Source organism: Columba livia, chromosome 1 (genome assembly GCF_036013475.1).
Source record: "Columba livia isolate bColLiv1 breed racing homer chromosome 1, bColLiv1.pat.W.v2, whole genome shotgun sequence".
Lineage (NCBI taxonomy): Eukaryota > Metazoa > Chordata > Aves > Columbiformes > Columbidae > Columba > Columba livia.
In genome coordinates, this window is record NC_088602.1 from 120,851,071 (window position 1) to 120,866,127 (window position 15,057).

The following is a 15,057-nucleotide window of genomic DNA, read 5'->3' on the forward strand; positions in this document are numbered from 1 at the left end:
AAACAATGTTTGCTGAAGTCTTTCTCCAAATGAGAGAATTTTTTTCTTTTAAAAAAAAAATATATATTTTGAAAGAAATGTTCTCATTCATACCCCACTATGAAGTTTTTGTGAAGAAACAGAATTTAATTTATTTCCTGAGAAGCATTTTTGAGCCAGCAATTAAATATCTTTGAAGGAACAAATGAAATTATTGCAGTGTTTAAAAGTAAAGCACGAACTTAAAGAAAATGTTTATAATAGGTATTTTAGCCTAGTGACTTTTAAAGTTATATGATATTTATGGCTACCATCTGAAATAGACCATTTTGGTCAATGTCAGTTAACTTTTAAACTCCTATTTACAAAACAGTGTAAAAAAAAAAAAAAATGCTGTAGCTGAAGCGAATGAAAATGCAAATTTCCGCAAGGTGGAAATACAGGCTGAGTAAGAGTAAACATCTGAGAATAAAGGTGTTTGAATAATGTGTTTCTTTTTTTTCTGTCCATCTAAAATAATCTGAAGTCATTTTCTTACAAAAATAACTAAATGAAAGCAGACTGTTAGGTGTAGTAAGTGTTACTTCCAGTGAGATTTTTTGTTTCTAGGTATGTTTCTATAGTTTCATTGCAAGGATATATCTGTTACACGATACGTCCAAGCAGTGCAAACTCCTTAAAAGAAACCTTCAAGCAGTTGCACTGTCTTCTGAAGCGTGAAACAACCGTTGTGAGCCAGATGTGTGAACTGTGTCTTCCGGAGGGGGATCCGCTTTTTTCCTCTCTCAGCCTAAGCAGTAGCTTCGTGGTCTCTTGGGGGCACATGTTCTGAATCAGAATCGTGCTGTCACTTTCTGATCTGTGGCTGGCTTTAAGAACTGAATTGATCACTGAATTCCTAAAAACCTGCATCAGCCTTAACTAAGGGGAAAAGGGATGAGCGAATGAACATGATGTGACAGCTATCCTTACTGGGAAACAGCCTTGCTGTGTAAAGAAGCCTGTCTGGTTTCTCAAGTCAGAAATGACACATGAGTAAGTTAGTGAAAGATTATATACAGACCTAGTTGGGTAACAGTATATGCACTCAAATTTGTGCTGTTGTGTCCAGTAAAATACAAATTATTTGACTTTTTTTCACCTCACTGTGGAATAGTGAGTTGTGCACTCATGTATTGCAGTGCAAATGATCTGCTCTCTCTTTAGCTTGTACTAACTTGGGCATAGGTTGGGGCATGTGAACTTGCTTTAGTATGTGTTGTGTGAAGTCATAATTTTTTTTTATAATCAGTAGTACAAAATGAGGTTTTTAATGAAAAATCTCTTTTTGTAATTTATCTTAATATAATGCTCTTTTGTTTTACATGATGATTAAAGTGCATAATCTAGGAACGTTTCTATTTCAACTCCAATATGTAAACAGAAAATAAAAATATAGCAAGCTGCCTTTTTGAGGAATGGTAATTAGAGGTTTTAATAAAGAAAAATATTAATATATTTCTATGTAAAAAGACTTCAAAGTGACTTAATTTTGCATACCATCTTAACTAATTTGTGTGTATTTACTGTCTTGGCTGTGATGGCTCTTCCTGAGGTCTGTTGGAAAAATTATCCATTTCCCTTTGTTATGGCCTACTGGAAGAGAAACAAGCAAGTTGGCCATGTAAGTGCAAGAGGATTTAGCTAGAAAGGAAACCTACTAACTGGTGCTTGTCTCTCAGAGCCTCTTGCCTGAGGTTCGGTGGCTCTTAAGAGAATGGTCGTTTACATTTCCAGTGAACGCTCACCTCTTGAGATATAGACAGAAATTCAGGCTGATAGCTTCCACCTTGGAGAATAAGGCCTTTCTTTAAACAGCTTTTATATTGTTCAACACTGAACTGGGATGTGTTTCTTGAAGCTCACCAGACTTTTGTATTCTCGAAGTAGATAAAAATGGCTGCTTACATTACAGCATAATTCTGTTTTTCTTTATCTGTGTGGTATTTATTTTTTTTACAGTGCAGTGTTCCTTTTATAATGATGTTGGTTTATCATTCTTTATCTACCTGCCTGCAATTCACAAGCTGCTCCATTTTCCACTGTTCAGGATTATTGAAATTGTGTGATTGTGCATAAGCAGTTAATTCATAGTCAAAGCTTTAAAACCAACTCATCCAGTTTTAGTTGTGCTGTTCAACCGGTAGTGATACAAATGCTGTAATTACAATTACATAGACAGAAGTGAATGACACTTAGCACATTGTAACTGGCTCATGTGGTTGTACGTACCTTGAAGTGAGCTTAGTCATTAAGACAAAGGGTTAGAAACTGGACTTTTAAAAAAACTTAGTGTAAATTAGGAGAGATTTAAATAATCCTTCTGGCCCAATTTTAATAAGTTGGGACACTATCTCCAAAATTCGGAGAGAATTCATAAACTAGATGATATCAGGTTATGTAAATACAGTTTATAAGAAAATTGGAAGATTAGTTTAGACAAGAGTTAAGGGAGAAAACAGTTCTTACAAGCATGTAAGAGGACATATAATAATTATTAACCTAAAAATAAATGAAAGCACTGTTATGGAGTAGCTGTTCCAGAACGAAGTAATATTTCACGATAGTGTTTTTATAAGCATATAGGCAGAGTATCCATTCCTATTGAAATTAAAAAACTGACAGTGGCTAAAGGAAAGAAGAATTTGCAAAGCCACCTTAAAAATCAGATCTCAGAGGAGGCCTCATAACCCGTGAGCCATGGAGAATGTTTTTTATCGTCGTGCACCAAGAGTCTTGACATATTGAATGGTCTCACATTACATGCAAATTTATTCTGTTATGTGTAATTCAGGCACATCTAAAGACTGGTGTTGGCTGAAGTGATTTTTTTATATTAAGTTCCGGTTTACTTTGGGGAAGTATAGGATTTTAAAATTTTCTTCTTGTTACTTGATGCTTTATACGTGTGTAGTTTTCTTATTTTAAGCTAAAATATAAAAGACTTGGACCAGAGACAGTTAAAATAGGACTGCATTTGAGCAAAGTTTGGCTGCTTAGCTGTATCAACTTGTGAGAAGATTACACCTAAGTTTTGAGGAGTTTAAGTGAATTCAATATCTGTTTAGAAGAGTCACTATCGTTTCCATTTTTATTACTCTAGGTGTTTACCATCAAGCACTGTGATGTTGTTGGAAAGGGTAGGGGAAAGCATTTAGAAATCCACTGGTAATAATGGCTAGATAGTGTTTCTGCTGTTCCAGAAAGCTGTGGTTTAGGGGGTGGAGATTATGGCTGTGGTTGTGGTTTTTGTTTTGCCATTTTTAAAAGAGCTTGGGAAAGCTTAGAAAATACTTTCTGTAGAAAAAGGTGTTTTGGAAGCAAATGGTAAGACCTACATTCCTAGTTTTTAATGATATGTTTAATGAGCTTTTCACAGAAAAGCTGACTTTAACAAATAATTTGCATTTTAAAGGCTGTAAATTGAAAACAGAAAATGAAACAGTATTTTTAGTGTTTTCTCTTTCTTATATCACTTCTGTTAATAGTGACCTACTGTCTGAAAGGAGATAACCAGGGTATGCATGATATAAGCTGGAAAAAATTGACCCTGAAATCATTTAGTATTCTGGTAGTGAGAGTGAATCTGATAAATTTTCTTCTTGTGTGTGCCTGAAAGGATAAAAGTTTTCTGCTGAGGGGGATCTGTGTATATCTCTTAGAAGGAAACATTCTGTTCAGCAGAGGTGAGGAGGAGGAGCAGACTGATTCTTCTGGACTTGAAATCTGTGGATAATGAATCTTCGTCCTTCTCCTTCTTTGGGCTGTGAACTTGCTAATAACATTTAAAGTTTGACTAATAACTAATACTAATCAGCCTTCAGGGCTTCAATTGTCTGGAGGGTCAGGAAGAAATTATTTTCTTAATGTGTAATTTGGCTTCTTGGCTTCTGATTAGTGCAGCAGCAGATCACACTGTGACAGTTGAAATGCTTCCTACCCCAAATATTCTGTTGTGCCCCTCTTGTAGTGGTTGCCAGTCATGTGGCAGGGGTGACCAAAATGGCACAGTTAGCAGTTTGTAACTTGCTGCAGTTTACTATTCCAGAGTATTAAGGTATTGGCTACAGTATTATACTGATAATGGAACATGATGGTATCAGTCTGGACATTGGGAAGTAGTTTTTCCAGGAGAAATTGTTAAGAGACTTTGCAGAAACAGTCACCTTCCTCTGTAGCGTGGGGAATGTTTCACCTAATAAACCATGCCTAAGTGATCTCATACTTAATTGATTGCAGAGTCTTCTGGCATTGGTAATAACCTATTCTCTATTGGTGACATATGTATTTTGTGTAAAAGGACAGAAAAGACTATTTTTGGACTTGCACTGCAGAAGTCTGTGAACTTGCTTGGCTCAGGTAGGACAAGTACAAATGGTGAGCAACTGTATCTAATTCTGGAATGGGCAAGGATTCAGAAGGAAGTGTTTGGTCTGTGGGCACTGTCTGCATTTCACTTTGAAGAAGACTTTGTCCTCTCTGTGGTCCACATTGGACAGTTTGAGAGCTGCTTTTGCAGGGATTTGGGTGATTATTTATGACTCATCAGGGGAGTTTTTTAAAAATTTAATTGGCTTTGCCTCATTTGAATGAGGTGACTCGTTCCTTCATCCTGAATTGAGTCTGAGAAGTCAGTTGCAAAAACAAGCTTTCATCTTACCAAGGTATAGGTATTTATTTGTAATTTCCTTGCTTTGATGAAATAGCTGATAAAGTAGAAACAAAGTCTTGAAAATCAGTCTAAAACAAGGTAAGGGGTATAACCACAGAAACTTCATCACAGTCTGAGATGCCACTTCTGAGAAATGGCCAGCAGCCAAGCTTTGCAGCGCATCTGACTTCACCTGGCGCTAACTGTCATCCACTGTCTGAAAACATTTCTTAAATGATATAATGATGAATGGCACTTCTATTTAACAGTGTCATTCACTCAGAATGTTCCGTAACATCTGTTCCTTTGTTCATAAGGTGCAACAACGACAAAATAAGTGCAGAGTGCCTGAGAAAGTGCTTTGGGTTTGCAGAAGGGCTGACCATGTTCAAGCTGCTTGGGTCGGAGGCTTTGGCTGGTCTCTGTGAGCTGCCATGTGTATTATCCCTGTGGAAGAATTGTACCTGCAAATGGGGAAAAAAGCCTGAGGAAAATATTAAGAATTTGTAGTTTTATGTAAAAGCATACATAGGAAGAAAAACCTTTTGTGTTTTACTGGTTGATGATAGATTAGAAAACAGTTTTTTGTATTCCTAATGAGTTGTTTGTTACTTCTTCTTGTCACAGTCAAGTTGTGTATATTCTTTGCTTCCAGAGCTGGAAGCTAGAAAATGAAAGAATGCTGGAAAGGCCAACTTCACAGGTGCAATTCCTTTGAATATTAGGAAAGTGTGCTCTTTTTGGTAAATTCTTATATTAAATTGTGTTTATTAAATCCACAATAAATCTAATACATGAGAAATTCTAGATTTCTCCCTAAGTTAAGAATGGAAAATTTCCCCTCAGATAATCTGAAATTTATTTTTTGTGTGTGTGTTACTGTCACACTTTGCTTTTTAACCTACCATGTCAAAGCTTCAGTTTCCTATGGCTTGCACTGCAGTTCACTTATAGATTTTTTTGAATAGTTTTAGAGACAAAATTAAACAGTGACTTGAATGTCTTACATATGTATTGCCAGTTGACAAGAATCCACTTGTTCTTTCTTTCTGGATTAAACTTTAAACTGATAGATGTAGTCCAGTAATGTAAATTTTAAAATCCCAGATCTTCATAAACTGCAGGACTTGATCTCGCAACAGCCATTTAAATGCTGTTTTGTTGTTCTTTGTTTTTTTGTTTATGTATTTTTTTTTTTTTTAATCTTTTGCCCTATGTTCTGTATACGCTTTCAGTATAAATGACCCAACCCCCAGTTCTTGGATTAAGAATGATTTTTGTTTGTTTTGAAAATCACTAAGGTAATAACAATAAATATGCACAAACATTTTTCTAAGATATTGCAGACATGACTGGCCAGTGCCACTCATGCTACTGTTAATATGGCAGGACATGCATATTATTTATAATCTGAGTTCCTCCTTCCCCTCTGTGGTAATTTTCACACTTCCACGTGAGCTGGGCTGCTTTCTCAGCCTGTGTTGCTGAATCTTAGAATTCTGAGACGTGGTGGCTTGAAAAATAATTGTATAAAATTTTGTTCTTTGAGATTTTTGATTGGTTGGGCTTTTTTTTCTGCATATCAAAAGAGAGTTTTGGAGATAACAGGAGCAATCTTTGTTTTATGTTAACTTTTACTTTTGGCCATATGAAAGCAAGGTTGTGGAGTTTGTGCCATTTAGGAGAAGGTATCAAAATATGGGGGAAGTCAGGGGTGCAGAATGGAACGTGCAAACAGTGATGTGTTAAGTAGCGGACTGGATTTTGGATGCTGAATGAGGTGACCAGTGAGGAAGTGCTTGGGACAAATATGTGTCAAAAACAGTGCTTCTCTGTGTGGTAGATACCTTTACTCCTGTCTGCAAAGAGTGCTTTTTTCTTGTTTTTGCTTTCTGAAACTAATGTCACTTTTTCTTTTTAAAACATCTTAGAGATAAGTGAGTATGTTGGTGACCTTCTAATAATTGTTCTTATTGGAACAGTGACCTTCAAAGTTGGAGATGAAGGTTTAAATCTTCTTTTTCAGACTGGGATGCAAATTCCATATTCCAGTAACACAAATTATCTCTCCTCTCTGCTGTGAAATCTTTAACTTCTTTCTGTTTAAGTTGTTCCTCTTTGCGGAAAGAGGGGTGTGTTCTCACTCTCTAAACTTCACCTAGCTGAATAATAAAGCCAGTCATGGAAAAAGGTGAATAGAGGAAGGGATGAGTTATTTATAACTCATTTTTTAAATAAATTTTCTGGTTTGAGGTTGTAACTGTATTTTATCCTAAAGACCAGCTGTTGTGTGTGTGAATACTCTTTTGGGGAGTAGAATTTAGATCTCTTTGAACTTTTATTTCCTCTTCAACTCAGGTTCTTTCTTGTACAGATTATTACATTTTACAGGAAGGGCAATGCCCTTATTTCTTTGTCTTTAAAAGAAAGTAGCATTCCCTACATTTTAAGAGGAATTGAAGAACAATTGCAACAATGGCCTGACCAAACATTTAAAGGAAATGAGTGGAGGAGGAATGCTTAATTTGAGGTTCCTACATGTTTCTGACACAATCACATGGTGCAAAGACGGCTAAACTATTTCAAATTTTATGCTACTGTCAAGATGGAAAGAGTTGTTGCCATGCTGAGGGTTAGGGAACAGTGTGAAGAAGGCTTTCTAGATGTACAGTTCATATTTTCAGTATAAAAATGAAACTGAAATTCTGTTTGGAGGTGTTGGAATTATTTTTGGGCTTAGATGTGTTAAATTCATTTGTTTAGGTACCCAGTCATATTGGTTGGAGTACTGAGTTGGCTTGGTACAGCCTGTCTTTCTAGGGAATCTAGAAGAAGTTGTTGGAGTTAAACGTTTATATGCCAAAAGACTGATTTGCAGAGTGTGGTACTTATGAATTGGAGCTTTCGGAGGAAATTAGTGTTTTGTTAGACTCTGCATTGTTATTTTGGGTTGTCATAGCTCTATCTACAAAATGAGGCACAGCAGATTTTAGATATTTAAGTTGCTCTTTTTAATAACAATTTTTTTTTTCTATTAAGTTATTTAATTTTTTGTTTTTCCTTGCAGCTTTCATCAAGTCAGATGGCATAATAGAAATGCTACGTTTTGATGAAGGAGACCTATTGCAGGTATGTAGTCTCTTGAGTAAATCATATGAACTAGCAATGTTTCATCTTTTTGATAGCTGCTTTTTGAAACTCATTTTGAAGATAAGCAACTATCAGACTTAAGTCCGAAACACTTTTGGACCATCTAGAGTTATTTTCAACAGTGTGCTTTTGGTGTGTCCTGAGGTTCTGATTCCCTGATCTTTTCCATTGGGCAACTGGTAGAGTTTACCACAGGTTCTGTCTGGCCTGTTTGTCTGGTTTTGTTTTGTTCTGCATCTGGGGGATGCTTTATGTTTAAGACTCATCTTCATGTAAAGTTGGGATGCAATTGGGTAGCACAACTAGAGGAACTGGGAAGTGTTGCCAGATTCCCAAAAGTAAAAGTAGCCCTTCAGGACCAAGTTACCGCTAGTTTTAAAGAAAATTCAAATTACTGCAGTGAGGTAACTACTGTTGCAAATATGGATTTTTCAGGTATAACGTTGCCATTCTTGTCAGCTTTCTTTTGGCATAAGTCAAAAGAGATAAAATGTTTAAAGAATATGTGCTGGTACTTGAAGATAGTAGTAGCAGTTGGGATGCAAGACATAGCAACCTGGGTTGACACTTTAGAGCTGTGTAGTTCTGGAGTTCTATTGACTAGAATTTCATACATGTGCATTTTGTGGAATGTATTTTAAGAATATATTTTGTTAAAATTATTTGGTCTAAGTCCTGGCAGTTGAGAGGGAGAAGAAGCAAGCAAGCAATTCATTGTTTAAATGATTTGAACTCATGGCATGTGACTATGTTTAACTTGATTAGTTGATGAAGTTAAGCACTGGTGCAGTGCTTGGTTTACAATTCCCAACTCCCATCTAGACTAGAAAAGACAATAATGTGAAAGTTGTGTGGTTGTGATAGTATTATTTGAGATTTATGAAGGTGTATTTTCTTTTTCCCTCACCTGCCCAAGTGATTTGGAGTTTTTTGTTTGATTGTTTGGGGTTCATTTTCCTTCTTCCACTGCTTGGTCCCTAATGTAAGTCAAGATTAACTTATTACAGATTTTATGATGATAAAGTATAAGATCCTTCAAAATGATCTCTAAGCTGGTAACAGAGAAGTTTGCAGTTAAAAACAAACACAGGAAAAAACCAACCAACCAAAACTCAACCTACCAATGAAGCAAACGAAAAAGCCCCAGGTTCCTCATGAAACAGTTTTTTAGATGTCATGTACTAAACACATTCTTATGCTAAATATCTGCATAGGCTTATTTTTGGAAATACAGAGTAATGTGGTGAAAGTTTTCCATATAGTGGTTCCAGTCTCAATTATTGCAGGTTTTGCCTTAGAATATTTAATTTGCATGGAGATCGCAGATATCGGTATTAATATAAATGAAAAAGATCACTAGGCTTACTTTATTTTATTTTACGTACTCTATTAGAATATGTTTTTAATTAATTAAACCACAAGAGTGGTTTAATTAAAATGACATACAGGTGTTGGCCCAGTTTTTAAGATAAAAATGGCGTAGTCACATTCACTTATCTACATTTTAGGTGTTCTTTGGTTGGTAGTTTTGTTTGTTTGTTTTATTTGGTTGGAGGGGGGTTTACACGCAGGATATTTTTGTTACTGTTTTGTTTAACAAATTAAAATAATCTTATAATTCTGGAATTATTTACTTATTTAAGCACTCTATTAATCACTGTAGTTCTCAGGACTAGAAAGTAATGGTGCTGCTGTGAACCACCTGAATAATTCTTATAAAGATGGATAAATAAAATTGGTTGATAATCTTTCCAACTTTGTTGCAAGATGTAACAGACAGGAAAATAAGTTTAAACATTATGGTGGGACAAATTTAAGTAATTCTGGATGTTGCACCGTAAACTTCGTAGTGCTTTGGATTGCATTTGGCTGCTGCTACACTGGTGAGAGTCAAAATTTTTAATAAGATATATATATGTTTTATATTATAGTTGTGGCTCTTAAGCCAGAAATACCTACATAAGTGAAACCAGTTACTTTTAATCAGAATGATACAGCATGTTTTCTCTAGCTTACAGGTTTTTTTCCCCTGTAGATTTTAATGTGGTGACCTCTTGTGACTGTTTACTGCAACTAAAAATTAAAGCAAATACATGTTGTAAAAAACAGATTTACATCTTGTGAACAGCAGTTACTAAAGTTTTAAACCTACTGTAAAGTCACTGAATGTTTCTGTTTCAGTCTTTCTGAGAGTTTTCACAAATGTTTGTTGATTGTAGGTAATCCATCATCACAAAACAAATACAATGTAGTAGTAATTCAGTATTGTCTAATGATACATCACCTTCAGGTATTTTTTTTAATATAAAACAACCAATTCAGTGCATAAAGTGATTAATAATAATTGAAGTGTCTAAGCCATCTCCATTCTTGGTTTATTTTCCTCCCTCCCCCTCAAAGAATTTCATGTCTTTACAGTGGAAGCAAGCTTTTTTCTTGTTGGAAGGAGTTGCTTTCCAAGTAAGGCAAATCAAATGCTGATTCTTACATAATTTAATCATTAGGGATTCCTGCCACCTCCCTCCAGCTAACAGTATATCGTCTGTTTTTTGTACTGTTTTTTGTACTTATGTGAACTACATACTATTGGTAGAAGACTCCTAATGCATTATGAAACCCCTGCACACAATCACATTTTAGGACTTTCATTGTAAAAAAGGAAAAGTATTGGAAAAAATTGTTTTGACCAGACTGACTGAAGACATTTATTGAAAGAGCATGAAGTCTTAATATTTAAGTAAAAAATCCTCACATCTAGTAAAAATAAACTGGCAATGGAAATTTCATTATTTCATGCTAGTGGGTAACAGTAGCAAAGTAGAGACTGTATTTTTTGGGTGAACTTACAGTATGTGGATTAGAAAGTGCTGAAAGCTTTGCCCTCTGTCTTAACAGAAGTGAGTATTTTATCGCTTGGTATACATGTTTAGTTAAAAGGTTTATATCTGAATAAATTTATGTTACTTCTGATCATGGATTAGTTTACAATGAGAGAATTTCCTAATTCTGTCTATTGTTCACATGAATCAGTCCCCTTAAGGAGTCAGCAACTTTTTGAACTCTTCAAATAATTTATTTACATCCTGAACATAGAGCAGGAATTGTACTGATATAAATTGTCCATTGCTCAATGCGATGTAGAGTTTCTTTTTTTTTTTTTTCTCTTCATTAGCAGGCATTTGCAGATGTCTGTATAAATGGTTGGCACTTCACAGAGTCATAGATTTGTTTGTTTGGAATGGTCCTCAGGAGATTACCTAGTACTTTCTTCAGATAGCGTTGTGTGTAGATAGACTAACGTTGGCAGATGCTTGGCTCTCCTGTTCTTAAAGCCTCTAAAGAAGTAACTTCTACAAGTTTCCTTGAGTACCTATTTGTTTTATGCCTAAGCTGATTTTGCTGCTTCTTTTTTCTCCAATAAACAGTCAGTTGGTTTCTTGTTAGTTTATTGGTTTTTTTCCTCTCTTTATCATGATAATTTTGTACTAAATGACACCTATAGCTTCTTCATGCAAATTTTTGAAAACACCGTGTAACTTTCTTTACTGGATTTTTTTTGTCTACACACTACTTAAAGCGTAGCATTTGATTGGAACATTAGTATGCTGAGGCTTTGGGAAAGGACTGAGTAGTTGCTACTTGCTTCCCTGTGTAAGAACGCTTGTTCTAGTAATTCTGAAATGAGTTGCAGATTTTTGACAGCATTTTGTTTGGTCAGGTAGTTTATGTTTCACTATGCTCTCTGGACACATTCTGTTCTTTAGTGTGCTGCAGCCTAATCAGTTATTCCCAGTTTCAGATTTGCGCTCTCCTTCAGCTGAACTTCCCCTCCTCCGTGTGTCCTGATTATTTGAACCCTTGTCCAGACCTGACAGATGCTTCAAGCCCCTGACAGTGATGTCATCTGTAAATATTAGGAGTCCTGAAATAAACTACAACTGTTGCTTTTAATAAATTATCCTTTCGTGTTAAGCCAACATACTGTCTCACTTTTGGAGCACTTTATTTGAAAAGAGAACAGTAAAATAAAATTTATTTTTCCGATCAATGTTTACGTTTGCTTTTAGTTCATAAAAGACTGTTTCCCACTTCATCTTATTTATTTTGAGAGCTTTTGCCTTGTGTATCTGATTTTTTTTTTTTTTTTTTTTTCCTGCACAGTGTAGTCACACCCACTATATTCCAGATTGATCTATTCAGACTAAGTGTTTGGAAGGTACTTCTATTTACATAGTAGTATTTTCGAAGTAGCATATTCCTACAGTGAAAAAGGAAAATGGTAAGGCTCTTCAGTCATATTCTTGTCATATGAATCACTATACTTACCCTTGCTGCAATATGCTTTTCTAGAGGTGAAGTCCTAAAAATTGTTTTACTCATATTTACTGGTTTGCAGAATAGCTAAAATCAGGGAAAAAGAGAACCTGTGTTGTTATATTTACTTAATACATATTTTCTGTCTTTGTTCACAAACTGATGTAAACTGCTAGTCACAAAAGCTGGTAATGAGAATCACAATGGTCCTAAATGTCAAATAGACAGAACCTTAACATGACTTGCGGTGACTTTGTTGTGAGGATGCTACAGAACTCAGTTACATGCATGGGATGAGCAATGCTCATCTCCTGCTGGAGAGATTTTAGTATTTTCTGCATAATCTGTACTTCATTCCAAACAGCATGGTAGAGAAGTATCTCAACAGAAGTGGCAACCATTCAGTTCTGGTATATCAGCAACAGAGTTTTGGGGGTGGAAAGTTTAAATGAATTTTTTTTTATTACCTCAAATTTTCATATTGTATGTTGACTTTTAAGAAGGTTTCGATGTGACCTCTGTTGATACCCATATAGCCAAACTGCTAAGATGCAGACCGCATAAGTGGGGCATTGACCTTGATGGGTGTATTCTGTAGTACATAGCTTAGCTGGCAGTTACCTGTGCTGGAGCTTGATACCAAGGACAATACTGCTTGATGTCTTCATTAGTAACTGGAAAGCTGCCCAGCAGAGAAGAGCCTGGGAGTGTTGGAAAGGGACCTTGGGGTGTTGATTGACAGCTGGCTGAACATGAGCCAGCAGTGTGCCCAGGTGGCCAAGAAGGCCAACAACATCTTGGCTCATATCAGAAACTGTGTGGTCAGCAGGACTAGAGAAGTGATCAGTCCCTCTGTACTTGGTTCTGTTGAGGCCCCACATCAAATACTGTGTTCAGTTTTGGGCCCCTCATGACAAGAAAGACACTGAGGTGCTGGAGCAAGTTCAGAGAAGGGCAATGAAGCTGGTGAGGGTTCTGGAGCACAAGTCTGATGAGGAGCGGCTGAGGAACTGGGGCTGTTTAGCCTGGAGAAAAGGAGGCTGAGGGGAGACCTTATTGCTGTCTACAACTACCTGAAAGGAGGTTGTAGCATGGAGGGTGTTGGTCTCTTCTCCTGAGTAGCAAGTGATAGGACAAGAGGAAATGGCCTCAAGTTGCACCAGGGGAGGTTTAGATTGGATATGAGGAACAGTTTCTTCCCGGAAAGGGTTGTCAGGCACTGGAACAGGCTGCCCAGGGGAGTGGTGGAGTCGCCATCCCTGGAGGGGTTTAAAAGTTCTGTATATAGATGACGTTCTTAAGGACATTGTTTAGAGATAGACTTGGCAGTGCTAGTTAAACAGTTGGACTCAATGATCTTAAAGGTCTTTTTCAACCCAAATGATTCTATGATTAGCAGCCTGGCTGGTGTTACGGAGATTACTCTTAGTGAGTTTGTGGATGCTACCAAATTGAGCAAAACAATTGGTATACTGGGAGGTGGGGCTGGTATTCAGAGGGACTTTGGTAGGCAAACTGGAGCCTTATGACATTCAGCCATAAGGCAAATGCAAGTCCTGCACCTGTGAGGGAATAACCCTGTGTGACTGGGTAGGCAGTAGTAATGCAGAAATGACCTGAGTGGTCCTGGTAGACAGTAAGTTGAACGTAAGTTAGCAGTGTGCCCTTGTAGCAAAGAAGGCTGCCAGCCTACTGAACTGTATGAACAAATGTAGAGCCAGAAGACAAGGGGTGTGATTTCCCCTCACCTTAAGCACTTGTGGGGCTGCAGCTGGAGTACTGTGTCCAATCTGGGCTACCCAGGTACAAGGAGGGCACTGAAATGCTGGAGCAAGCACAGCAGAGGGACACAAAGATGATCGGGTCTGGAACGCTTCTCATGTTAGAGTGTGTTTCTTCAGCCATTAGAAGACCAAGGAGAAAACTAATTACTGTGGGCAGTGCAGAGTTGACAAGAGCCAGATTTTCCATTGTGCACAGTGAAAGGATGAGAGATTTTGGACACAATTTTCAGCCTGTGACATTCCAAAGTCTTGTAAGGAAGAAAAGCTTTTAAACTTGAGGGTGACCAAACATTGGACCAGCTTACTCAAAGAAGCTGTAGAATTTGAAGGTATCTGGAACTCAGTGGCCCAAAGCTGTGAGTGACCCGTACTAACTAGACTTCCCCTGAGCAAGGATTGACTAGATGACTTCCAGAGCTTTCTTCCAATGTGTGTGATTTTATGAAAGCAGAAAAGCCATTTCAGTTCATTGCCATTGCTTGTGAGCAGCTGAAGTCATGCCGCTTAGAAAAAAATTGCAGGTTCTTCATCTCATACAGGAAGAATTGCCATCCCCAGGCTTTAGTTTAAACAGAATTAATTGATGCCCAGGAGTGACTCTTGCAAAGCCAAAGTCAATAGCATGTGTTGCATCAGCTAGAGTCAATTGATGTTTTTGTTTCCTCATGTGAGTTTGGGTCATGAAAGAGCATGGCAAGAATGACTCAGTTCAGTCCACTTTGAGCTACCTTTCAGATTACAACATTCAATTTTTTTATTACCTTAAGGAAGATATTTGTCATTAATTATTTCTTACATTAATTATGTATCCTACTTATTAGCATAGAGCTCATGAATGCAGCAATGAAGTTTTAAGCTGCCATCTACGTATCAGTTTTGTAGCTGTCTCCACATTTAGTTGCAAGAGGCAGATAGCTGTTCTACATGAAGGAACCAGCCTTACTATAAAATACCATTTCAGAACATTTTACATATTATTTCCTACTGAGTCTTTTAAATTAGTGTGGATACTCTTATGTGGGAAACCAGAAAGCTTTGGTTGTTGAGAATTTAGGTAAACGTGGAAGAAATGTATTTGGTGTCCAGAAATCTCAGGTCTTGATTAAGAGGACCTCCTTGCTTCACCTCCCTGCCCCATCC

At 36.9% G+C, this 15,057-nt stretch overlaps 1 protein-coding gene across 1 annotated transcript in view; it reads left to right on the forward strand.

Moving 5' to 3' along the window:
- The window catches only part of TMEM131 (transmembrane protein 131), a 102,977-nt gene that overhangs the window by 13,211 nt on the left and 74,709 nt on the right, over nucleotides 1-15,057 (forward strand). Inside the window, exon 2 of the mRNA XM_065075545.1 lies at nucleotides 7,737-7,798. Coding sequence (XP_064931617.1) covers nucleotides 7,737-7,798 — 62 coding nt within the window. The remainder of the gene's footprint in view (nucleotides 1-7,736; nucleotides 7,799-15,057) is intronic.